The sequence below is a fragment of the Eptatretus burgeri genome, chromosome 1 (genome assembly GCF_056783735.1).
Source record: "Eptatretus burgeri isolate ZD-2024b chromosome 1, Ebu_testis_v1, whole genome shotgun sequence".
Taxonomy (NCBI): domain Eukaryota; kingdom Metazoa; phylum Chordata; class Myxini; order Myxiniformes; family Myxinidae; genus Eptatretus; species Eptatretus burgeri.
This window is the reverse complement of record NC_140961.1, coordinates 163,697,589-163,725,161: the sequence shown is the minus strand read 5'-3', so window position 1 is coordinate 163,725,161 and position 27,573 is coordinate 163,697,589. Positions and strand designations below refer to the sequence as shown.

At 40.1% G+C, this 27,573-nt stretch overlaps 1 protein-coding gene across 13 annotated transcripts in view; it reads right to left on the bottom strand.

Moving 5' to 3' along the window:
• Positions 1-5,575: 5,575 nt before the first annotated feature.
• The window catches only part of LOC147035912 (spermatid perinuclear RNA-binding protein-like), an 80,238-nt gene continuing 58,240 nt past the window's right edge, over positions 5,576-27,573 (bottom strand). For 5 of the 13 annotated variants that reach the window (XM_085848196.1, XM_085848155.1, XM_085848248.1 and 2 more), the window contains 3 exons: positions 24,359-24,529; positions 20,780-20,918; positions 5,576-6,042 (listed from right to left, as the gene is read on the bottom strand). In XM_085848196.1, the coding sequence (XP_085704322.1) occupies positions 5,732-6,042; positions 20,780-20,918; positions 24,359-24,529 (621 nt within the window). In that variant the 3' untranslated portion in view covers positions 5,576-5,731. Of the gene's footprint in view, positions 6,043-6,677; positions 6,856-20,779; positions 21,110-24,358; positions 24,530-27,573 lie in introns of those variants that run through there. The other 8 variants (XM_085848188.1, XM_085848161.1, XM_085848169.1 and 5 more) reach the window with 8 other exon arrangements.

Below are 27,573 nucleotides of genomic sequence, written 5' to 3'. Positions count from 1 at the left end.
AAGGCAACGGCAAACGACCCAGTAAAATCCTTTCGGTGAGAGTGCTTTGGCAGAACTAAATTTACCTTCGGACAGAATAACCAGACTTCGTTTAATCTGAAGTAACAAAGCAGGACTTGGCCATGCAGCAGAAATGGGGGGGGGGGGGGGGCTCAAACAAAAGGTGAGATCAGAACTAAAGGACTTCATTTGATACATCTAAAACCATTATTAAAGCCTTGAATGACATCAAACAGGGCAATAGAAAATATAAACCAAGGGAAAAAAATGCTACTCTTGGGGTGCAGCGACATTCAAATAATAGGTTTGTCATTCAAACAATGACAAGGTAACCAAATTAAATGCTAGGAACACTGCCCAGGTTTATGGAGGTGCCAAAGACATTTGTTCCAAAGAACTTGAAAATTCCGTGTCGATGTCGAGTTTCTTCAGTCGGATTGAAAAGAATGAGCCGAGGGCTTAATCCACCAATGAAGAACATGACGAAAAGAAATAAACTACAAAATAGTGTACATTATATCACAAAATGTTTTAGGGTAGCCCTCAAAATAAATAAATAAATAAAAGGACATAATCAGCTTTTTACACAATCAAATTTAAACAAGAGATTTGACCATCGATCCCTCCAATTATTAGGGCATTCCTTGTGCAGTCATGACCAAAAGTATTTGCACCCTTGCACTTTTTTCAAGTAATGAACCATTTCTTCCAGAAAATTGTTTAAATTAAAAATATTTTGGTATCCACATTTGTATTTCTTTGGCTTGCAGTGGAACAAAACAAAACAAAAAAAAATCTGAAAAAATTACGAAATCTTAGCTTATTTCACAAATAAATGCTAAAACGGCCCGGGCAAGATTATTGGCACCTTTTCGAAGTTGTCAGAAATAATTCCATCACAAGCAGGTGATTCTCCTTTACTTTGGAATTGAACTCACCTGTGCTGAACTGCAGGTGCCTGCAATATAATAATCACTCATTCAACCAGTTTGAATTAAGAAAAGAAGTCATTCTGCTGTTTTGTGTCACTGTGTGTGTCTCAATGAGCATGGAGAAAAGAAAGATAACCAAAGAATTGTCTGATGAAGTCAGACACAAAATTGTAGCTAAACATGGACAATCTCAAGGCTACAAGTCCATCTCTAGAGACCTTGATGTTCCTGTGCCCACAGTATGCAATTTTATCATGACGTTGAAGGCCCATGGCACTGTAAACAACCTTCCTGGATGTGGCCGCAAGAGAAAACTTGATAGAAGATTGCAGTGAAGGATTGTTCGAATGGTGGAGAAAGCACCTCAATCAACTGCCAAACAGGTTCAAACTGACCTTCAGACACAAGGTACAACAGTTTCAACTCGCACCATCCATCGCCAACTCAATGAAAGGGGGTTCTATGGTAGGAGACCCAGAATGACCCCACTGCTGAGAGACAGAGGAAAGCCCGACTGGAGTTTGCCAAATCACACCTGAACAAGCCAAGATCCTTCAGGTAGAACTTCCTGTGAACAGATGAGATCAAATTAGAGCTTTTTGGGAAAGTAAATCATCTCTGTTTACAGAAAACAAAATGAAGCCTTCAAAGAAAAGAACACCTTCCCTGCAGTCAAACATCGAGGAGGTTCAGTGATGTTTTGGGGTTGCTGTGCTGCCTCTAACACTGGGTGCCTTGAATGCGTGCATGAAATCAGGAGATTACCAAGGAGTTCGGAGCGCAATGTTCAACCCAGTGTCAGAAAGCTGGGTCTCCGTCAAAGGTCATGGGTCTTGCAGGAGGACAATGACCCCAAACACACTTCATAAAGCACCCAGGAATGGCTCAAGACAAAACGCTGGACTGTTCTGAAGTGGCCAGAAATGAGTCCAGATCTAAATCCCATTGAACACCTCTGGGGAGATCTGAAAACAGCAGTTGGGAGAAGGCACCCTTCAAATCTGGGAGGACTGGAGCAGTTTGCACACGAAGAGTGGGTCAAACTACCAGTACAGAGGTGTCGGAAGCTCATTCATAGCTGGAGGAAGCACTTGACTGCAGTTATTTTGTCCAAAGGCTGTGATACCAAATATCAAGTTGAGGGTATCAATAATTTTGTCAATGCCATTTAATTTTATTTTCTGATTTAAAAGGATATATTAAGTTCTGAATCAAAAACAAAGGTTCTGTTATATTAACAGTGAAATAAAGAATTGTGGAGACCAAATACTTTTGTCAATTTCAACTTATTTTTGGAGAAAATTGTGAGTTTGAAAAAAAAGTGCAAGGGTGCCGATATTTTTGGCCACGACTGCACGAATCCAGCTCTCTGGCAATGATCAATGTTATTAATGTATATTGATATTAATTACACTGGATCAGCAATGTTATTAATGTAAATTAATATTTATTACACTGGATCAGCAATGTTATTGATGGAAATTAATATTTATTTCATTGGATTAGCAATGTTATTCATGTAAATTAATATTATTACACTGGATTATCAATCCTATTCATGGAAATTAATATCTATTACACTGGATAAGCAATGTTATTCATGTAAATTAATATTTATTACACTGGATCAGCAATGTTATTCATGTAAATTAATATTTATTACATTACATTAGCAATGTTATTAATGTAAATTAATATTTATTACATTGGATTAGCAATGTTATTAATGCGAGTTAATATTTATTAAACTGGATCAGCAATTTTATGAATGTAAATTAATATTTATGACACTGTTTCAGCAATGTTAATTCATATTTATTGCATGGATTAGCAATGTTATTAATGTAAATTAATATTTATTACACTGGATCAGTAATGTTATTAATGTAAATTAATATTTATTACATTGGATCAGCAATGTTATTCATGTAAATTGATATTTATTACACTGTTTCAGCAATGTTATTAATGTTAATTAATATTTATTGCATGGATCAGCAATGTTATTAATGTAAATTAATATTTATTACACTGGATCAGCAATGTTATTGATGGAAATTAATATTTATTTCATTGGATTAGCAATGTTATTCATGTAAATTAATATTATTACACTGGATTATCAATCCTATTCATGGAAATTAATATCTATTACACTGGATAAGCAATGTTATTCATGTAAATTAATATTTATTACACTGGATCAGCAATGTTATTCATGTAAATTAATATTTATTACATTACATTAGCAATGTTATTAATGTAAATTAATATTTATTACATTGGATTAGCAATGTTATTAATGTGAGTTAATATTTATTAAACTGGATCAGCAATTTTATGAATGTAAATTAATATTTATGACACTGTTTCAGCAATGTTATTAATGTTAATTCATATTTATTGCATGGATTAGCAATGTTATTAATGTAAATTAATATTTATTACACTGGATCAGCAATGTTATTAATGTAAATTAATATTTATTACACTGGATCAGCAATGTTATTCATGTAAATTAATATTTATTACACTGGATCAGCAATGTTATTGATGGAAATTAATATTTATTTCATTGGATTAGCAATGTTATTCATGTGAATTAATATTATTACACTGGATTATCAATCCTATTCATGGAAATTAATATTTATTACACTGGATCAGCAATGTTATTAATGTAAATTAATATTTATTACACTGGATCAGCAATGTTATTCATGTAAATTAATATTTATTACACTGGATCAACAATGTTATTCATGTAAATTAATATTTATTACATTAGATTAGCAATGTTATTAATGTAAATTAATATTTATTACATTGGATTAGCAGTTATTAATGTGAGTTAATATTTATTAAATTGGATCAGCAATTTTATGAATGTAAATTAATATTTATTACACTGTTTCAGCAATGTTATTAATGTTAATTAATATTTATTGCATGGATCAGCAATGTTATTAATGAAATTAATATTTATTACACTGGATCAGCAATGTTATTGATGGAAATTAATATTTATTTCATTGGATTAGCAATGTTATTCATGTAAATTAATATTATTACACTGGATTATCAATCCTATTCATGGAAATTAATATCTATTACACTGGATAAGCAATGTTATTCATGTAAATTAATATTTATTACACTGGATCAGCAATGTTATTCATGTAAATTAATATTTATTACATTACATTAGCAATGTTATTAATGTAAATTAATATTTATTACATTGGATTAGCAATGTTATTAATGTGAGTTAATATTTATTAAACTGGATCAGCAATTTTATGAATGTAAATTAATATTTATGACACTGTTTCAGCAATGTTATTAATGTTAATTCATATTTATTGCATGGATTAGCAATGTTATTAATGTAAATTAATATTTATTACACTGGATCAGCAATGTTATTAATGTAAATTAATATTTATTACACTGGATCAGCAATGTTATTCATGTAAATTAATATTTATTACACTGGATCAGCAATGTTATTGATGGAAATTAATATTTATTTCATTGGATTAGCAATGTTATTCATGTGAATTAATATTATTACACTGGATTATCAATCCTATTCATGGAAATTAATATTTATTACACTGGATCAGCAATGTTATTAATGTAAATTAATATTTATTACACTGGATCAGCAATGTTATTCATGTAAATTAATATTTATTACACTGGATCAGCAATGTTATTGATGGAAATTAATATTTATTTCATTGGATTAGCAATGTTATTCATGTAAATTAATATTTATTACATTAGATTAGCAATGTATTAATGTAAATTAATATTTATTACATTGGATTAGCAGTTATTAATGTGAGTTAATATTTATTAAATTGGATCAGCAATTTTATGAATGTAAATTAATATTTATTACACTGTTTCAGCAATGTTATTAATGTTAATTAATATTTATTACATTAGATCAGCAATGTTATTAATGTAAATTAATATTTATTACATTGGATCAGCAATGTTATTAATGTGAGTTAATATTTATTACACTGGATCAGCAATGTTACTAATGTAAATTAATATTTATTACACCGGATCAGCGATATTAACAATATAAATTAATATTTATTACACTGGATCAGCAATGTTATTAACGTAAGTTAATATTTATTACACTGGATCAGCAATGATTTTCATGTAAATTAATATTTATTACACTGGATCAGCAATGTTATTAATGTTTATTAATATTTATTACACTGCATCAGCAATGTTATTCATGCTGCAGTCTTGAATTTTGTATAGAAACCTGGCGCACTACAACTGTGGGACAGACATGTGACCTGAGAACCAAGGATTTCAGTTTGAATTCGCTGACAACTGAGCTCACGTAACGCAACACAGCCAAACAGTTTCATAAACTGGAAATCAGCACAAGTTGAAAGCTGGGATGACAATTTTGATTTTGGGTGAGAAAGTCTCTTATTTGTAACTTTGTAGAGGTTTTGTTCAGGGTCAAGTTTAGTAAATAAAGGAAATCAGAGATCAACACTCTTGAGTGAAACAAAGTGAACTAAATGACCAATAGCAACATTGTGTGTGTAAACCCAAGAAGAAATGAATCACATTTTGCGAACGAGAGATGGAAGAGACTGCAATGTGGAAAATTCAAAATTTAATTGACACTTTCAGTAATCTACAGGTGAATTGAAGTACACCACAGGTATTATAGACAATGAAAAGAGTAGTTTTGTGGGCAAGAAATGTGTGAAGTTGCCTCTTGATAATGAAGTGGCAAGTCCAAAAAGTGAGGCTTAGCGATAGGGTTGGAAGGTGTGGAGGATCAACGGCTCTGTGTGACCAAAGCTGGCTCGAGGCTGTGGAGCAACATTGACGGTTTGGGAGGTAAGGTAGGCCTGTGGAGCAACATTGACGGTTTGGGCGGTAAGGTAGGCCTGTGGAGCAACATTGACGGTTTGGGCGGTAAGGTAGGCCTGTGGAGCAACATTGACGGTTTGGGCGGTAAGGTAGGCCTGTGGACCTGGAGCCATGACTGCAGCTGCTACAGCTGGGGTGGTGTTGCCTCCTGATGATGCAGCTGCAAATTTTGGCTGTCGACTGAAACCTGGCAAATACAGTGTCAAGTTCGGTTAGTACCTACAGAACAGCGCGCGCACGCGCACACGCACACGCGACACACACACACACACACACACAGACACACACACACACACACACAGACACACACACACACACACACACACACAGACACACACACACACACACACAGACACACACACACACACACATTTTGCTATTTCACAAACTTTAATAATTGTGATCTGCCACCACTAAATGAGCTGGAAGTTGCACAGAGCATTTTTTTGGTCCAGGAAAAAAAAGTGATGAAAACACAAGGGGCAGGCAGACCAGTAATGGCGATGCAAAATGTCTTGAATTATTTTCAAAATTGGTCAAACAATAATAACGTGAAATAGAATGTTGATGAATGTTTCGCATGCAAGTTTGTTTTGTGAATATCCACCTTAGATGACACAGTTGACTTTGCAAGCACTACCACTTGTTGAAGTAGAACACCTTAAGATCTTAGGGATTACTATTTCAATGGATTCAAACTTACACATTTAGAATATTCCATCTGCAGTAAATGGTAGACTGTATTTGTTGAAACTATATATGATCATTTCGCCTTCACAAGACAGATTGGACTTTTTAAACAAAGACGATGTGAGATCTCACCTTGAATATGCTGTTCTAGTCTGGAAACTGAGCCAAACTGAATCTCACAATGACAATATTTTTTGTGACTGCTTGCTATTTCCTGACTGATATTTCCAAGAAAGTTTGGAATCAACACACACCCAGAGAAATATGGTCTCTTCAACTTTCAGAATTGAATGGGAAATCATGCGAACATCTGCAGTAGTTGAATCGGTACATTAAAATTTTTCACGAAAGACAATATAATTACATTTATTTAAATTAACAGATAACCTATAAGCTTTAAACCAATCACATACTTTAAGAGATTCTCATTTACAACTTTAAACAAAAAAAAAGAGTCATCAGAGATTGCAGAACCTCGCCAGGACTTGTTTTGTGTGGTGTTTGTGTAGTTTTGTTAATTACATAACACACCAGAACATAAACATCACACAAAATAAATAACGAGAACTGCTACTTTAAAACTGCTGGCAATGATGACCGGGTACCAACACATCCTGCTTTGATGCAACTCCGCTTTGATCAGACACCTGACCCTGACCCATGATGTTTTCTATTATTATTCTTACACAATTGAATTTAGAATGGGATGAAAATGAATTCAATTTAAATCAAATGGAAAACCAAATAGGAACAGTCCTGCATTGGAGTAATGAGAAGGAACCCAAAAAAACAAAAAGCAAAGATGAAGTCATCAGGAGGAACCTGGATATGATTCACATTTCAGCTGCTAGTCCTCGACCCTCAAACCCATCGAAGTGCAGCCAAGTGAGCCTTATTTAAAAAATAACAAAAATAACCCAGCTCAAAAAAAAAAAAATTCTGGATGCCAGACCATGTGTCCAATCAAGTTGAAATTTAAAACATGTATTCCCCATCACTACCAGATCATAATTGTGAAGTTTTAAGTCAATTGATTAAGCGGTTTCGGAGAAAACATTATTTAATATTTCCTTCAATCCAGTTTGGCTGCCAAACCATGTGACCGATCAATTATTCCGAAACAAACTTGTTCTCCCAAGGCTGAGGGAATATTTTTGTGAAGTTTCCCCTTGATCTGTCCAGCCATTCTGGAGAAGAAGGTTTTCAAACTGCTCACCTTCACTCTTTCATTCCTCTTTTTCCCTGCCTTTGGAATAAACTCCCTCATTCTGTTCAATCCCATTCTTACCTCCAGGCCTTCAAAACAGCTGTTCACCACCACCTCTTATCGTCCCCCATCCAAATCCTCGACCTTTTCTTCCTCCGTTAATCCACCCCAAACCCACCTCCTTCAAATTCCCTGCTTTCCTTCCTGAAGGTCCCTGTAATGTCCATCTTGTATTCCGCAGCTAATCCCTCTCCCTTCCACAGATCTCTTAATGTCTCTGTTCCCCACTGTTTTGTCCTTCCCACACCCGCCCCTCTTGTCTCATTCCCCCCTTGCTGTACGTTGTGTGTCAGCTCTCATACGAGCCTCGACAATGTATACAAGAAAACAAACAAAAAAAACATGTAACCTATGTGTGAACCTTTTGTTTGCTGACATGTGTGTGAACCTTTTGTTTCTCATGGATAGGTGGTCAGAGGTGTAAAGTTTCACCTCAATCTGTTCAGCCACTTCACAGAAGAAGATTTTTGAATGTTTTAAAAAAACCTAAAAAAAACAATATGGCTGCTGAATCACGTGACCAATGAAATCATCGAATTATTTTTGTGGACCATTTTATCCCTCGATGACCCTCAAACATTTTCATACTGATCAGATATAGCGTTTTACATATGCAATTATGACGTCTTAACAAAAACACCTATGATGTCATTAAAAAATGGCATTCCCCATGAGGAGTACTTGCTATTTGCTAAGTTTCAAGTTTTTCCTTGGTGCAGTTTCAGAGATACAGAGGTCCAAGTTTTTCCCATTTTTCCAACATGGCTGCTACACTATGTGACCTATGACATCATAATCACCATTAAATCATTCTACATGAGTAGTCGCACCTATGGTGAAAATTTAGTCTCAATCGAACAAGCAGGTACAGAGAAAAACACGAAAGTTCTGTGCGGACAAGCAAGCAGACAGACAGACAGACAGACAGACAAACAAATGAAAAAAAAAATCACTCAGTGACAACTTGGCAAAACAGCACAAAGTAGAATGGCACTCGGTAGAGCACACACCTCTGCCAGGTGGAACAGTTCAGGTTTTGTGAACTCACATCCCACTGATGGGCTGGATCCAAACCAAAATCCAATCCGCTTGTTGTCACCTATTCAACTCAGTGATATACGTATTTAGATTTGGCCCTATCTATCAATTTTAGAAATAAGGCCTGTGTTGACTTTTTGACTTTAAAATTAATAGGTGGTTGAATTCAGTGACCTGACATGAAAATGCTCTTCAAATTTGAAGTCAATGAGATGAAAATTGAGGATTTTAGACAATTTGACCCAAATTGGCCTTTTGGCTGATATTTACCTCAAAATTAATAGGTGGTTGAATTCAGTGACCTGATATGCAAATGCTCTTCAAATTTCAAGCTAAATGGATTCAAACTGAGGATTTTAGAAATTTGGTCAATGATGACCTTTTGGTTTGTGTTGACCTTTTTGCCGATGGTAACCACAAACATAATAGGTGGTTGAATTCATTGACCTGATCTGTAAATCCTGTTCAAATTTCAAGTCAATCGGATGAAATTTGAGGATTTTAGAAAATCGGCCCAAATTGGTCTTTTGGCCGACGTCGACCTTTTTGGTCGACCAAATTTTCGAAACTTCAATGCGGGACTGTAGCAGGGTTGGTGACATTAATCTCTGAAAATTTCAGAATGATCGGTTGAGTGCTTTGGGCTGGAGGCGAGCGGACAGACAAACAAACGCACAAACACACAAACAAACGGAGGCGATCAACATACTTGTCAATTTTTTGGGGGTTTGTGCCAAGTAATAAACAGTAATGGGCCAAGTCAAGAACCTTGGGTAACACCACATGTAACTCACTTAAACTCTGACAGAGAGGATTTACACCTAGTACATTGAGAATGATTGTGAAGATAGCGAACAACCAGTCATGTGAAATACCCTTATTCCATTGTAGTATTGTGGGGCCGGGTCTCGGCGGCGAGCACGACCGCTAGGTGGAGCAGTAGAGTCGGCTCCACCGAACACCGGGAATCTAGATCGTGCTTCTCGGAGAACTCCCAAAGGCACGGGTCCCTTACAGGACCGTGAATCGCCAATAATTTGGCTGCGTGGAATAGGGTTAATTGCCAACTTCAACATACCTAAGTATCCACGCGGCATAGCAACCGGGGAATTCACACCCTTGGCAGGCCTCGAGCGGAACGAGCCGTTATCATGCTCGAACCGTGCGTAACCCGAGCGGATGGTTACCAAGACCCGTTGGAACAAATGCACAATTTGCCGCTTCCCAATGTCCCAGCACGCACCGTGCTAAGCCAATGAAAGAAGCACAGAAACGAGCTGATACATTCAACAATAGGGGTATTTATTTTTCAATGGGGGGAAGGGAACACACAAAGAGCAGAGTTATCATGACTATAGCAAGGCAAATAATGTACAAGGAACACAGGCACTTAACAGTTTCTACTTAAAGACGGGGCCCAAGGACACACACATGCACACACAAATACCCAAAAGAAGATGGACCTCAATGGTCTTTATTCGGCCCTTTGGCTTGAGAGAAAAGGTGAGCTGAGGGTCAAGGTCTGATTAGTACCTCTCCGCCTCATGCGGTATTCACCGACCCACGCTTGTGGAGCTCGGATTCCGTGGACGGAAACGGGATCCTCAGCTCGCTCGCTCCCACACAACCCGCCTCGGTGGGACTCGAACCCACGCCTCCAGAATCCAAGGAGCGACTTGGTCAACCGCGAACGCCGATCGGTGACCCAAACACCATGAATACGAACACCAACCAGGACGAACGCCAACTCCGACCAGCACGATCATCGACCAGGAGCCACAAACTCAACCAGCACCAACCAACTTCTCTCCACCAACTTCTCTTCTCAAACTTCTCTTTTCTTACGAGCAGCTCGCGACCTTTCTTATCCCTCCCCCTCGCAGGGGTGGAGCGTCTGCTGAGGTAGCTCGCCTCCTGATTGGATGGTTGCATTGCGTGTTTCACTGGCCGTCCCTCATTGGACAGACCCACGGTAAATAAATAGATGTGGGGCAACTCCCACCCTTCTGGGCGGAGTCCTGATCGGAGGCATTTGTGGCTCCACCCACCTCCTCATCTCTGGTCACGTACGTAATGGCGATGGTGCTGAGTGGGAGATGGGGTGGGTGAGATGCCCGCTCCTTGCAGATTGGCCAAAGAGGGACGCCATGCCTATGTTAGACTCTGCCAACGCGCGCGCTGGCTGGCGAGCACGCGGAGAATGCCGCGAGCAGAGTGTTGTTGTGAGAGCGAAGATGGGCGTTGTTGTCGTTGTGGATGTAAACATCCCAACTATAAAAATAACTCTGCAGTGCACGAACATTTAATTCCCATGAGACTAGGGACTAGGTGGAGCAGTAGAGTCGGCTCTAACTTAAGTCCAACCTAACTAGAAACACGTACTTACCAATATAACTTATCTATAGGACCTGGCTGTTGTGTGCACATGGCTGCCAGATTCCTAACAGTATAACTTGAATAGCAATATTTGATGATTAATTGAGTCAAAAGCTTTAGATAAGTCAACAAAAACACCAATGGCATGAGAATTATTTTCAAATGCGTCGATTATTCTGTTGGTAAGACGAATGAATGCCAAAGACGTTGAGTAGTAACCTTTATGGAATCCATACTGTGACCGGGAAATAATATTATGTTTGTCAAGGAATTCGAATAACCATGTATAAGATTGGAAGAACTGAAATGGGCCTATAATTTGTCAGTTCTCCTTTGTCTCCACTTTTAAAAACTGGTGTAACCTTAGTGAGTTTTAATTTGTTTGGGAAAATGCCTTTGTTGAAAGATAAATTTAAAATATGACATGGCTTACTAATTTGAACAATAACTGATTTACTTACTTATGGACTCAGCTCATCCAAACCAGGGGCTTTACCATTTTTAGCTGAACAAACAAGAGCACAGACCACTGCAGCTGGTTGGTAAAAACTATAGAGATTTCAAGTAAGGGTCATTCAAATAACAGTGAAAATCAACTTGACTTGGTGGAATCGAGCTGCTGAGTGAAGGACCTATTCCAGTGAAAAACTCATTAAAAGCACCAGAAATCTTTTCAGTATTTGTCCTTTCTCTGTCCGTTGCAGTTCATGATGATATTCAAATCTTCGTGTTTCTTTTTGTTCATCAAATAATTCATTATTGACCAGGTTCCTTGAATATTTGAATGATACTGGGAGAACTTCTCTTTGTAGTAATTTCGTTTTACTTGTCTAATCAACAAATTAAGCAGATTTCAAAACATTACTAAAATACACAAGTTGGTGTCTTGTCTGTCCGACTTTTTTTGACTGCAATAGTCATTATTTACAGTACTAGTACGTGCCCGTAAAAAAAAAAAAAAAAAAAAAAAGTATTCCAACCGCGTGCAAGAAACAACAACCACACAGGCCGTTTCTTCGCTCTCGAGTGCCCGTACGTGCGTGGCCCGGAAGTTTGAATATGATTCGCAGTTACGATTATTCACAATTTAGTTTTAATACCCAATTATTCAATTAGCGCCAACGGATTTTACCTTTTCGCAATGTCGTCGCAAGGAAAAACAAAGAGAGAAGAGAAGAGAGAAAAAAATTTACTTCCTGGTTCGGAGCATACCAGCACTCTGATGTTACCGAAATTTATGCACCGTATAATATGAAAACGATCATAACTTGGGACATTGTGTTTATCTATAAATGCGCATAAGAAATCGAGAAATTATTAGAATACACGAAGTCATCACTATCCGGAAGCCCGTACGTTGTAACCTGTAATGGGGAACGCGGCTGAGCTTCCCTTCCCCATCGGCCACGCAACAACGTGTCTTGTCATTGGTTTGGTAAATAAATGGCCATAACTTGGGAAGCACTTGTCCGATTAATCTCAAACCTTGAAAAGGCACATCCTCAGGTCCCCAGCAATATATCTGGCAAGTTTCAATTAGATTGGACCAGTGGTTGTCGAGAAACAGCGGTCACAGACACACATTGCTGGAATTATAGATAGATATATGTATGTGTTTGTATGTGTGTGTGCATGTATGTATGTATGTATGTATGTATGTATGTATGTGTATATGTGTGTATCTATGTCTAGCCAGGAAACATCGTCTGCAAAGGCACCGAGATAGATTTGAGATAGACTTCAATTGTCTGCGGGATAATTATGCTTGTCGGGTCTCTCACAATGTGGATGGGAGGAGAAATGGTGTCGGGATAATCCTGAAGGAAGATTATGTCAAGAGGGTATTGGAGGTGAGGAGAGTGTCTGACCGAGTGATGAGTGTGAAGTTGGAAATTGAAGGGGTGATGATGAATGTCATCAGTGCATATGCCCCACATATGGGGTGTGAGAATATAAAGTGGAATGTGGAAAATATAAAGTGGAATCCCCACATATGTGGAATATAAAGAAGATTTCTGGAGTGAGTTAGATGAAGTGGTGGAGAGTGTATCCAAGGATGAAAGAGTGGTGATTGGAGCAGATTTCAATGGACATGTTGGGGAAGGGAATAAAGAGGATGAGGAGGTGATGGGGAGGTACGGTCTCAACAAGAGAAATGTGGAAGGGCAAATGGTGGTAGAGTTTGCAAAAAGAATGGAAATGGCAGTGGTAAATACGTATTTCAAGAAGAAGGAGGAACACAGGGTGACATACAAGAGTCGAGGAAAGTGCACACAGGTGGATTACATCTTAAGTAGGAGATGCAACCTGAAAGAGATTAGTGACTGTAAGGTTGTGGCAGGGGAGAGTGTAGCTCGACAGCATCGATTGGTGGTCTGTAGGATGACTTTAGAGGTGAGGTTGAGGAAGAGGGTGAGGGCTGAACCAAGGACCAGATGGTAGAAGCTGAAGGAGGAGGACTGTTGCATGAAATTTAGGGAGGAGGTGAGACAGGCGTTGGATGGTGGTAAAGATGGGTGGGATGATTGGGCAACGACAGCAGAAGTTGAGGGAGATAGCTCGGAAGGTACTTGGTGTGACATCTGGACAGAGGAAGGAAGATAAGGAGACTTGGTGGTGGAATGAGGAAGTACAGGAAAGTATAAGGAAGAAGGGTTTGGCGAAAAAGAAGTGGGATAGTCAGAGAGATGAAGAAAGTAGGCAGGAGTACAAGGAGTGGCGTCGAAAAGCAAAAAGAGAGGTGGCAAAGGCCAAGGAAAAGGCATATGACGAGCTGTATGAGAAGTTGGATACAAAAGAAGGGGAAAAGGATTTATACCGATTGGCAAGACAGAGGGACCGAGCTGGGAAGGATGTGCTGCAGGTTCGGATGATAAAGGACACAAATGGGAATGTGCTGACGAGCAAGGAGAGTGTGTTGAGAAGGTGGATGGAGTACTTTGAGGAGCTGATGAATGAAGAAAATGAGAGAGAGAGAAGGTTGGAAGAGGTGGAGATAGTGAATCTGGAAGTGGGGTGGATCAGTAAGGATGAAGTGAGGACTGCTATGAAGAAGATGAAAAGTAGTAAGGCGGTTGGCCCAGATGGTATACCAGTGGAGGCATGGAAGTGCTTAGGAGAGATGGCAGTGGGGTTGTTAACCAGATTGTTTAATAAAGTCTTGGAAAGTGAGAGGATGCCGGAGGAGTGGAGATTAAGTGTACTGGTTCCGATTTTCAAGAATAAGGGTGATGTGCAGAGCTGTGGAAATTACAGAGGGATAAAGTTGTTAAGCCACACCATGAAGTTGTGGGAAAGAGTAGTGGAAGCTCAGTTGAGAGGAGAGGTGACGATCTGTGAGCAGCAATATGGGTTTATGCCAGGAAAGAGCACCACTGATGCGATGTTTGCTTTGAGAATGTTGATGGAGAAGGATAGGGAAGGCCAGAAAGAGTTACATTGTGTGTTTGTGGATTTAGAGAAAGCTTATGATAGGGTGCCAAGAGAGGAGTTGTGGCATTGTATGAGGAAGTCGGGAGTGGTGGAGAAGTATGTGAGGATCGTGCAGGATATGGATGAGGACAGTGTGACAGCGGTGAGGTGTGCGGTAGGAATGACGGACCGGTTTAAGGTTAAAGTGGGATTGCACCAAGGATCGACTCTGAGCCCTTTCCTGTTTGCAATGGTGATGGACAGGTTGACGGACGAGATCAGACTGGAGTCTCCATGGACTATGATGTTCGCGGATGACATCATGATCTGTAGGGAGAGTAGGGAGCAGGCTGAATCGAGCCTTGAGAGGTGGAGGTACGCACTGGAGAGAAGGGGAATGTTTGTCAGTCGGAGTAAGACGGAGTACATGTGCGTAAATGAGAGGGAGGGTGGTGGTATGGTGCGGTTGCAAGGAGTTGAGGTGGGGAAGGTGGATTGGTTTAAATACTTGGGATCAACTGTCCAAAGTAACGGAGAGTGTGGGAGAGAAGTGAAAAAGAGAGTGCAGGCAGGATGGAGTGGGTGGAGAAGAGTTGCAGGAGTGATTTGTGACAGAATGGTAGCTGCAAGAGTGAAGGGGAATGTATATAAGACGGTAGTGAGACCAGCTATGTTGTATGGTTTGGAGGCGGTGGCACTAACAAAAAGACAGGAAGCGGAGCTGGAGGTGGCAGAGTTAAAGATGCTGCGATTCTCGTTGGGAGTGACGAGGATGGATAGGATAAGAAATGAGTATATTAGAGGGACAGCGCAGGTAGGACGGTTTGGAGACAAAGTGAGAGAGGCGAGATTGAGATGGTTTGGACATGTGCACAGAAGGGAAACGGAGTATATCGGGAGAAGGATGTTGAAGATGGAGCCGCCAGGCAGGAGGAGAAGAGGAAGGCCAAAGAAGAGGTTCATGGATGCGGTGAGGGCGGACATGCGGGTGGTTGGAGTGTCAATGGAAGATGTGGAGGATAGAGCGAAATGGAGACGGTTGGTCCGCTGTGGCGACCCCTAACGGGAGCAAGCCGAAAGAGGAAGAAGAGGTCTCTCACAATGACAAGGTTCGAGCTCATTAAATTTGCAGTCAATGCTGACAGACCACGGGTGGATTGAATATAATCTCGGTTCACTCTACTGTGGTCTTATTAATTCCCTACAAACTGATATATCTTTCCATATTAAATCTTAGGATCACTGATTAACCAATACAATAGTAACGAATATATAATCCCCAAATTGGCCCAAATACATCTTGGCCTTGTAAGAGATCTTGTTAGTCCGTGTTTAGTGAAAGGAAATATGTACCCATCCATTAGATTTGTTACTCTAAAAAATCTCCTTGATAAATCATTGTGCAATGAAGGTTGTTTGATAAATAAATTGATATAGTATGTTAGTAAACTGTGTAACAATATAATCATATATTTTCCACTTGCTTGGCAAACTGGGGAGAATTACTTGGGTGACACCAGGGAGTTTGGTCCCCAGAGGCATTAACTGGTTCCCCCCAGTCTCATTAACTCTGGCCTCCCATTCAATTGCAAAATTGTACACACAAACTCGATCTTCCCATTGTCCTCTTATCACCAGGAGTCTCATCGAACTGCAGAGGTCATTGATCTAATTGTTCTGCAAAAGCTGTGCAAACCAGCTGCACATCTGCAGCACATCCTTCCCAGCTCGGTCCCTCTGTCTTGCCAATCGGTATAAATCCTTTTCCCCTTCTTTTGTATCCAACTTCTCATACAGCTCGTCATATGCCTTTTCCTTGGCCTTTGCCACCTCTCTTTTTGCTTTTCGACGCCACTCCTTGTACTCCTGCCTACTTTCTTCATCTCTCTGACTATCCCACTTCTTTTTCGCCAAACCCTTCTTCCTTATACTTTCCTGTACTTCCTCATTCCACCACCAAGTCTCCTTATCTTCCTTCCTCTGTCCAGATGTCACACCAAGTACCTTCCGAGCTATCTCCCTCAACTTCTACTGTCGTTGCCCAATCATCCCACCCATCTTTACCACCATCCAACGCCTGTCTCACCTCCTCCCTAACTGATATATCTTTCCATATTAAATCTTAGGATCATTGATTAACCAATACAATAGTAACGAATATATAATCCCCAAACTGGCCCAAATACATCTTGGCCTTGTAAGAGATCTTGTTAGTCCATGTTTAGTGAAAGGAAATATGTACCCATCCATTAGATTTGTTACTCTAAAAAATCTCCTTGATAAATCATTGTGCAATGAAGGTTGTTTGATAAATAAATTGATATAGTATGTTAGTAAACTGTGTAACAATATAATCATATATTTTCCACTTGCTTGGCAAACTGGGGAGAATTACTTTGGTGACACCAGGGAGTTTTGTCCCCAGAGGCATTAACTGGTCCCCCCCAGTCTCATTAACTCTGGCCTCCCATTCAATTGCAAAATTGTACACACAAACTCGATCTTCCCATTGTCCTCTTATCACCAGGAGTCTCATCGAACTGCAGAGGTCATTGATCTAATTGTTCTGCAAAAGCTGTGCAAACCAGCTGCTCCATCTGCATGCTGATAGAAATGCTCATCATTGTCTAAAGTAAATGAAGGTTTCCTGTGCATACAGGCCCTACCGAAGACGCACATTCTTTCACAATACAATCTGCATAATTATGCACAAGATTGTTTTCTCTTTGCTTTAAGGCCCTCGTGTGCAAACAAAGCTTTCTTGTAGTTTGATTGGAAAAGTGCCTTGTGATGTTCTGACCCCTCCCGATTTCCAATTGTATAAAAGGCCATGTATTCAGGCTCCAAGGCAGAGATCTGTGGACTCTTGAGACAAGCTCTTCTTTCCACATAAATAAAATGTGTTTTTGTATAATATTGATAAACGATCTGTTAAGTTATAAAGGGTTTTCTCTTTTGGTTAGAAATCACCACAGTGTGGTCATGTTTGACCTTTTTGATTAGTCGACCATTCTGGCAGCCATCTTTTGACAAAACCTTCAACAATCCTCTTCTCCAGAACCGCTTAACCAATCGATGAAAAACTTCATGTATATGATCTACTACACATGTGGAAAAATTTTTGCAAACGACGACACCATCAGTCACATTGTATGGTCACCATCTTGGATGAAAGTAAAAACTTTTTTTTTTTTTTTAATTTTGTCTGAAACCGCTTAAACTGAACAATGCAAAACTTCATATCTATGATCGATGACCCATGTGGAAAAAGGTTTGCAAGCTATAACATCATTCATGTGGTATTGCAGCCATCTTGGATTAAAACAAAAATTGTCCTCCAACACCAATTAACAGATCAATACAAAACTTTGCAAATATGATGAACGATCCATGGGGGAAATGGATTGCCATATTTGATTGAAGGGGAGGGGGGGAAGAAGAAAAAAAAAAACACAAATGAGAAACCACTTAACCCATTGACACGAAACTTGAGATGAAAAAGCAAATACTTTAAAAATCTCCAAAACCACATAATAGATCGATGTGAAACTTCGTGTGTGTGTGTGTAGTGTGTGTAGTGTGTGTAGTGTGTGTAGTGTGTGTAGTGTGTGTAGTGTGTGTAGTGTGTGTAGTGTGTGTAGTGTGTGTAGTGTGTGTAGTGTGTGTAGTGTGTGTAGTGTGTGTTGTGTGTGTTGTGTGTGTTGTGTGTGTTGTGTTTGTTGTGTGTGTTTTGTGTGTTGTGTGTGTTGTGTGTGTTGTGTGTGTTGTGTGTGTTGTGTGTGTTGTGTGTGTTGTGTGTGTGGTGTGTGTGTGTGTGTGTAATATATATGTATGTATTTGACTCGCAAGGATAAATAAAGTTTGATAACTAAATCATAGGTCACATGGTTTGGCAACTAGCAATATTAAATTGCTATGAATTACATTGAATAGTTCCACATAGGTCACATGCTACATATCAGAATCTGGGAGCAAACAGAGATTTGTATTACATCTCCAGTACAAAAGGTTTGAGAGCTAAACTCATCAGATGGTGGGATGAGGACCTCCAAATGACCATTCTTAAGTTTTCCAATTGGGGCATTAAGTAGGGGGTGCTCGAAGTCCCCCCCAAAGTCAGTTTAAATTACATTTTTGAGTACATCGATCAAACAGGTCCCAAAAGTTTCATTTTGGCACTGTGATTACAGATGTGCCATTCTTACGTGCCGAATTTGGTGCAAACCATATTTAAGAACGGCCTAAAGGGGGCGCTACTTTCACATTTAAATCACATTTTGAGTACATTAATGAAACTTCGTGGAAATATTATATCGACCTTCCTGTTCTTAAGTGTCGTAGATCAGTCGTTCTTAAGTGTCGAATTTGGTGCAAAACCCACTTAAGAAGCCACAATGTATGGAGCTAAGGGTAGTGCAAACACCAGCCTGAATGAGTGGAGGTACAAGAAGTTCATGAAGACATACGCACCAAAGGGAAATGGAACAAACCTACACGCCAATTTGAGGGGCATGGATGCAAGTGGACTACCACCTTGCGAAGATGAGCTCAATACTCACATTAAGTGTGCTTCCTTTGTTGCCAACATGTGGGCAAGAGCAGATCAAAATCATATAGAGCAGCATCCCACTGAAGAAAATGGCTGGCAGTTAGTTGATGACCATTACAAACCGGTTTGGTTCGAAGGGGAGCAACTTCCCGAAAGCCTTACCCCAGAGACAGAGGAGTTAGAAGCAATGGACAAGGAAGAGGAGGATGACATGGAAACTGCATCTTCAGATGAAGATGACAGTTCTGACGAGGATGACTAGAATCTTGTAACAGACAGGCAGGCTGAAACCATAATTATACCAATACTAATAAATACTAGTGAACTCATGATTATAGACATATTCACAGTATTGGAAAATAACTTTTGCCTCACAGTATGTGTGTGACTCATCAGCAGTTTTGATGTTTTGTCTTGTAAGTTTTAGCGATAGATTGATATCATTTTAAAATTTAGTGTACAAACTTTGCACATCTTCTCTGAAACCGCTCAACAACAAAAAATAGTAACTTGGCACATGTCATCAACTCCCCATGGGGAATAAAGTTTCGCAATGAGGACGTCATCGGTGAAGTGGTATGCCAGCCGTAATTGGTTGAATCAAAATCCTTATCCAAAAAAAAATCTGAAAATTATTGAAGGTGATCGAGTGAGAAACTTGAGATAACTAAACTTATGACGTTATTGGTGACGTGGTTTGGCAGCCATATTGGATTTAAGCTGAAACCTTTATAAAAAAAAAAAAGAAAAAGCTTTTCAAACTACCCGAATGATCGACGCAGAACTTTATGAATGTCATGGAACACTGAAGTGGATTAAAGTTTGCCAAATATAATTTTATCAGTCACATGGTGCGTTAGCCATATTGGATTGGAGGAAAACCTTTTTTAAAATGATTTCTCTTTAACTGCTTAACCCATTGATATGAAACTTTACAAATACTAGAGAGTTCATGGAACACTTTACCCCAAGCAGGCACGCTGTCTGAAGAAACAAGGGCATGGGCGGGATCTACAAGCAGAAAATTTGATTCATCATGACGACGTAAAATGCTGTAATATTTTGTCTAAAAGCATGGGGATTTGCAATGGTGTGTATCGACTTCACTTGAGTTTTTTGTTTTTTTAAACACCAAGTGATACCTCTGAAGCTGCAACATTCTTTTTATCGCACACCCCCCCCCCTCTCCTACATTCCCGCAATGAAATAAAGTTTGATTGATTGATATATTTTTAATCTGATGTTGGTGTGGCACTGGCATGATGGGCCAAACCTGGTGTTGGTGTGGCACATGCATGATGTGCCAAACGGCCTCCTCCTTCATACAATTTTCCAGCTATTGAGGAACATGCATCTTTGTCCAGCACATTCGAGAATGCAAGCGAGTAGCCTATTCAATTTAACACAATAAAATATTTACCTGACATGTATGTGCACATACATACTATCGTGGAGTACAGTAGTACTCCATATTTAGGGACAGCAGAGGAAAAAATGGTCACCCATTCAAATGTGTACAAAATGATGCATTTAAAAACGACTTTGGAGTGAAGTCAATATATACAATGAGGTACAAAATAATAAATAGCTTACAATTCCTTTGGTGCACATCTGATTGTCCAGTGATGCTTTCACTGCTTGTTTGTAGCACTGATGGACAGTGCTCTGATGACAATGCCTCCCAGAGAACAGTGTCACCTTGTGCAGCATAATCCAGCCATTTGGTGATGATCTGTAAGTATATCGTGGATTATTTACCTTTAACCACTGCAAGGAAGGCAGAATTTTAGCAGATCGTACATACAGGTACATGTAGTGACATGTGTAACTCAGCTTTCTCTTGAGCTTTCTCGGGACCATCTGAGCTTGTGATGGCACCCGAGGCAGGAGGTTGCACAGGTTTGACATCTATGGATATGTTTCCTGCAGGCCCGTGAATTGCACATTACTTGTCACAAAGGAGTGTCAGAATCTTCACAAATGGGATCCTTAGTGAGATCAGCCAAATTTCCAAAGGATTTTGGTCCGACAACTCCGTTGGGATATCCACAAGATCCAAATCGTTGGCTTCAGCATGAGCAGGCATTTCCTCTTGTTTTAGAGCACGATCAAAGGTTTGGCAGGTCCAGATTTCCCCTTCGTCCTGGCATGCATAAACTTGGGTAGAAAGACTTCCTTCAGTGTTTTTCTGTGCTGAATGATGTTGTTGAATTTCAGCACCATTTGTGAGTGCATGAAACAATGACACATACATTATAGTTTCTGTTTCAGAGCATCAACTCTCCTTTTCTTGTGGAACCTCAAAAACTGCTTGGCTGAGTGTCTGGGAATTTCGCCGTCTCTTCACCTTTTGGGACGCCGACAGATGCTTGACTGTGTCGGCCTGTGAATTTTGCCATCTCCTCTCCTCCTTTTCAAGTGTTGCCTTGTGTTTCCAAGTATGACGCATGTGTGTTTTGTTTGTGAACCTTGCATCACAGACGTGATGGTAACTGCACAAATCCAATGGTTGAAACGGTACAGCCAAAAGCTACGATGCTCCGCTGAGATGCCTTTTTGTCACCATCAAGGTTTATCCATGCATTTGCGAAATTACAAACTTTCTGTCAACTCCTCCCAGGGAAAAAATGATGATTTTGGTGCAATTTGAGAAAATATTGACCAATGCACTGGGTTATTACATGTTAGCCTTCAATTATCAATTTTATGCACAACCGTACTCAAAGGGCCATCAAAACACATTAATTCAAGATAAAGTCAGAAACTTGAAATCGTACGATACAGTGGTGAGAAAAAGTTGGTGAACCCTTTAGAATTTTCCGGAACTCTTCATAAATTTGACTTAAAATGTGATCATATCTTCATCCAAGTTCTAATAATACATAAAAGAACCTGATTAAATAAATAGCACACAAAAATTAAAAAATCGACTTTTTCATTTACTGATGAAGCAAAATGATCGAACGTTCAATTTCTTTGTTGGAAACGGTGCGAGAACCTCAAGGTGAATCAGCTCAATTAAGGGGGTAATTAGAGTCATGTGTTTCAATCAATGGAATGAAAATCAGGAGTGATTTTGGGTGGCCCTGCCCTTTATAAAAAAACATAAACTTTGTTTGTCACACTTAAAGTATGGTCTTCACCACACAGGTTTGTGGAAGCATGTCATGTCTGGATCAAAAGAGATGTAAGACGATCTCAGACAGAGTTGTTGATGCTCATCAGTCTGGAAAGGGTTACAAAACCATTTCTGAAGATGTTGGGCTCCACCAATCCACCGTCAGGAAGACAGTGTACAAATGGAGGAAATTAAACACCATTGTCACTCTTTCCAAGAGAGGTTGTCTAACGATAATCACTCCAAGAGCAAGGCATACAATAATCCAGGTCACAAAGAAACCCCATGGTAATGGCAAAGGATCTGCAGGCCTCATTTGCATTGGCTAATATCAGTGTTCATGAGTCTACCATCAGGAAAACGGTGAACAAGAATGGTGTACATGGGAGGATGGCAAGAAGTAAACCACTGCGCTCCAAGAAGAAGATTTCCGCCCATCTCAAGTTTGTCAAAGACCACCTGGATGATCTTAAAGGCCATTTATTGGAAGAATGTTCTGTGGACAGGTGAGTTGAAAGTGGAACGATTTTGGCTTAAATGAGAAACGTTATGTTTGGTTGAAACCAAACACTGCATTCCAACAGAAGAACCTCGTCCTAACCGTGAAGCATGGTGGGGGGAGTACCATGGTTTGGGTTACTTTGCTCCCTCAGGACCCGGACAGCGTGCCGTCATTGTGACGGAATCATGAATTCTGGATTGTACCAGCAAATTCTACAGGAGAATGTCAGGGCATCTGTCCATGAGCTGAAGCTTTACAGAAAGTGGGTCATGCAGCAAGACAATGATCCTAAACACACAAGTAAGTCTACAACAGAATAGCTGAAACAGAATAGATGGCCAAGTCAAAGTCCAGACCTTAACCCAATTGAAATGTTGTGGTAGAACCTGAAGCCAGCAGTTCATGCGAGAAAGCCCACAAACATCTCTGAGATGAAACAGTTCTGTAAGGAGGAACAGGTAAAAATTCCTCCATGCCGACGTGCAGGACTGATCAAGAGTTACAGGAAACGTTTGGTTAAAGTCATTGCTGCTCAAGGGGGTGCCACCAGTTACTGAATGGAGAGGTTCACGTTGTTTTTCCGAAAAGGAATTGAATGTTGGATCATTTTGCTCAATAAATAAATGAAAAAGTAGATTTTTTTGTGTGCTATTTGTTTAATCAGGTACTCTTTATCTATTTTTAGGACTTAGATGAAGATCTGTTCACATTTTAAATCAAATTTATGCAGAAACAGAAAATTCTAAAAGGTTCACAAACCTTTTCTGACAAACATAACAAAAAATCTGTATATATTTGGAGAAGTGAATGTTTGTTTTGTTTGACTTCTAAAGACGATGTGGTCCTGAACAAGTTGAAAACTGGTGGTTTTACTCAGGGGAAGGTTTCAGGTGGCAAACATAATTCATAGCCTGGGTGGGGTTCAGTTTCGTAGAGGTGTGGGGGTAGGGGGAGAGAGAGGAGGAAGGAGGTGATCCCAATTATCTCTGTGCAAATGTGTGTTGTGTATCACCACCTGGTGGGATACCCCCCCAAGTGGCATGAACGCATCTGTTCATTTTATACTTCATTCCTGAAAATCTTGTTCATGGGATACAACCAGTCATCTGCAATCCACAAATTATGTACTCATCGACGTTATGCAGATGCCTCATGAAGCCGTGGCTGGCTTGTGATCTTACGGTCCTGAATTTGAGCCCTGTTAACTACCGAATTAACACTAGGTGGGGTTGACTCATTTTTCCGACCTCGGAAGGATGGCAGGCTGAGTACATGTCAGTGTGCTGGTATCGGGGCACGGCATCAGCGACATAGTCGTGCCCCAACAAAATGATAGCGACCCGGCAGCCAAGCTGACATATGCAAGAAGAAGAATCATGAAGCCCACGCTTGACCACGGGAGCCCTGCGGGCTATAACCACACTCGTATGCGACATTCTAAAAATTGTATACACATCGAGACATCAATAAGTGGGGGATTAAATCGTTGGTAATAGAGGATTCTTTGCGAGTTATAATAATCATTCAGAATTAATCGAAAATGTATTGTTACCTCAGGCACAGTTGATTGAGCAGTAGCTGCTGCAAGAGGAGCGGAAGTAGAGGCTGGGTTCTTGCTAATGTCTGCTCTTTCAGTGGCTGCCTCTCTGGCCACCTCTGCTTTGGTTTTCTTCTCCACCTGCTTGATTTCAGCACCAGTGGAATGTCTTAATGACTGTGTCCCCTGATAGGGAATCACAGAATTTGAAACGAGAACAGCACGTGGTAGAGCGCATACCTCCACCAGGCTGAGCAGTTTATATTTTGTATCCCACTGATGGGCTGGATCTACATCCATCATCTAATCGGCTTGTTCTCGTCACCTCCACATCTCATCCACCAAGTTATGTCACAACCCATCGACAACCATTTGAGATATCGTGCTATGTATCATTTTTGCCACCATCTCTCATTGGTGAAGAATCACTTTGAAAATCAAAAAATTACCGAATCCGGATCACCACCAAAATCAAATCAATTCCATCTTATTACACACTCAACCTGTCCACCAAGTTTTGCCCAAATCTGTGACTAACTTTGATATATCCTGCTCACAGACAGAGATAGACAGACAGAAAAACAGAAAAAGAGACAGAAAAACAGGGGTGAAAACATAACCTTTGGTGGTGGAGGTAAAAATGTCATGCAGCATATCGTAACTGTGGTCACTTTCAAAAGGAAATAAAAAAGCAAGTCACAGTTCAGAACTTAACTCTTCAAATGTTTCCCATCCTTCGGCATTGTTCATGAGGGTTGATGAAAGATATGACCAACATGCACAGAAAAAAAACTGGACATCATTTGTGAGCACTGGAATGCTAATCGTGCTACATTTGCATAAAATGTTAACACAGAATTGTACAACTGTGAAATATGATGGCAACTTGAGCTCTTCTTCTCCCACATAACGTACAATCGTTGAAAGGTAAGAAACAAGCAAATCATGGGTCTGACACTTACGCAGACGTGAAAATAGTTCGTTAAAATTTCACGATGACAAGTCCACGAAGAACAAAACATTACTGAGGCGCATGGCACAGGGTAAGTGTTTTATTTTGTAGACCTTTTCCCAATGCCGATTCAAACTCACTGTTACTCGAGTTGGTCCATCTGATCGTTTGGCCGATTCAAACGTGGATAAAGGGGGAAGTATGGCAAGAAATAATTTGAGGGACGTTTCAATAATGGTTGGTATCAGGAATGAAGAGATACAGGAAGAACGGCAGTTAAGGAGACAGTGGGCGAGTCAAAGTGAGTTGAGCAGTGAAAGAGCGGGATAATCTTAACACGAAAGACAATCAAGAGGAGTGGAATGATGGCTAGCTGAAAGAGTGATTGATTTGGCAGCAACAGGCAAAGCAGCACGTGCTCAATACTAGGTGGTTAACAACTGCGTCACCTAACATACTGTCAATGTTCCCTTGTAACCTGGACACACTGCACCAACCCCTGCACTGTGGTGCCCTCTGGGTTCCTTTGCTGTTCCGAGATTGTAGTGCCAATGCAGCCATTTGTGCCTGAAAGACTTCAGGGGTCCTTTGATTCAAATGGGAGAGACAGACAGACCACATTAGCCTAAGATACACGACATGGCCAAAAGTATATAGACACCTGCTCATCCAACATCTCATTCCAAAATCATGGGCATTAATATGGAGTTGATCCCCTTTGCTGCTATAACAGCCTCAACTCTTCTGGGAAGGCTTTCAACTAGATGTTGGAAAATTGCTGTGGGGATTTGCTTCCATTCAGCCACAAGAGCATTAGTGAGGTCGGGCACTGATGTTGCGTGATTTGGTCTGGCTCGCAGTCGGCGTTACAATTCATCCTAAAGGTGTTCAGATGGGGTTGAGGTCAGGGCTCTGTGCAGGCCAGTCAAGTTCTTCCACACCAATCTTTGCAAACCATTTCTGTATGGACCTTCCTCTGTGCATGGGGACATTGTCATGCTGAAACAGGAAAGAGCCTTCCCCAAACTGTTGCCACAAAATTGGAAGCACAGAATCATCTGGAATGTCATTGTATGCTGTGGCGTTAAGGTTTCCCTTCATTGGAACTAAGGGGCCGAGTCTGAACCATGAAAAACAGCCCCAGAACATTATTCCTCCTCCACAAAGCTTTACAGTTGGCACGATGCATTCAGGCAGGTAACGTTCTCCTGGAATCCTCCAAACCCAGATTTGTCCGTCGGACTGCCAGAAGGTGAAGCGTGATTCATCACGCCAGATAACATGTTTCCACTGCTCCAGAGTCCAATGGCGGTGAGCTTCACACGTCTTTGTAGCAGAATGGTGGAACAAGCTGCGCAGCTCTGTAACAGAGGGCCTGGTGGAAGATATGTTTTTGCGTACAGCACAACAGTACTGCACTGTATGTACATACGTGACCTGCTCCATCAAAACCAGTCGCATGTTGTCCGATGTGAATTCCGAGTTCTTATAATCAAAAGAAGCACAATAAGATAGCCTTTCCAATGATGTATAATTTATTGCGATCGATCAACTCATCATCGAGATATGGCGTTTTGAACTTGGTGAAGATGTACCATTTTTCAGCAGGCAATTGCGAGAAAATCAGTTTTAAAGTTCAGACACTGTCACTTGTAAAACACCATGATGATCCATTGTTTTGAACCATCAAGGCATGGAAATGCCCCCAAAAAGTCACTTTACGTTCGAATAAAAGTTTTACTGGTGAGGTATAAGAAAGTTAATGAATGATAGAATCATAAAAACCAATAATCCCAAATTCGGTCAAAATGACCTCGATCACGTAAAACAGGCTGTGGCTCAAAACGGGCCTGTGCGACATGCGACTGGTTTTGATGGAGCAGGTCACATACAGCTCGCTTACAGCGTGCCTGGTGGAAGATATCGTCACGTTTATGGCTCCACTTACACTGAGCTCGTTGCGGCGGGAGGTTAAAACTGTTTGGTACTCCTGGGTGGACGTTCCGAATTATGGGAAACCATGCGCACGCAGTTGTGAGGAGAGAGTGAGACACGAGAATCTTAGCTCTTATAAAACCAACAGGTTCATTCCCCCGAACCACAAACAAATAAAAAGAACCAGGGAATGGTGGAATCACGACCGAGGAGACTACGGCGAGTTGGAAGGGATGGAAGGGAACCGAATGTAATTGATAAAGAAGTAATTATATCGAGTGAGATAAAAAATAAATCGAAAGAAACTAAGACGCCTCACTCCGGACTCAATCACTGAAAGGGA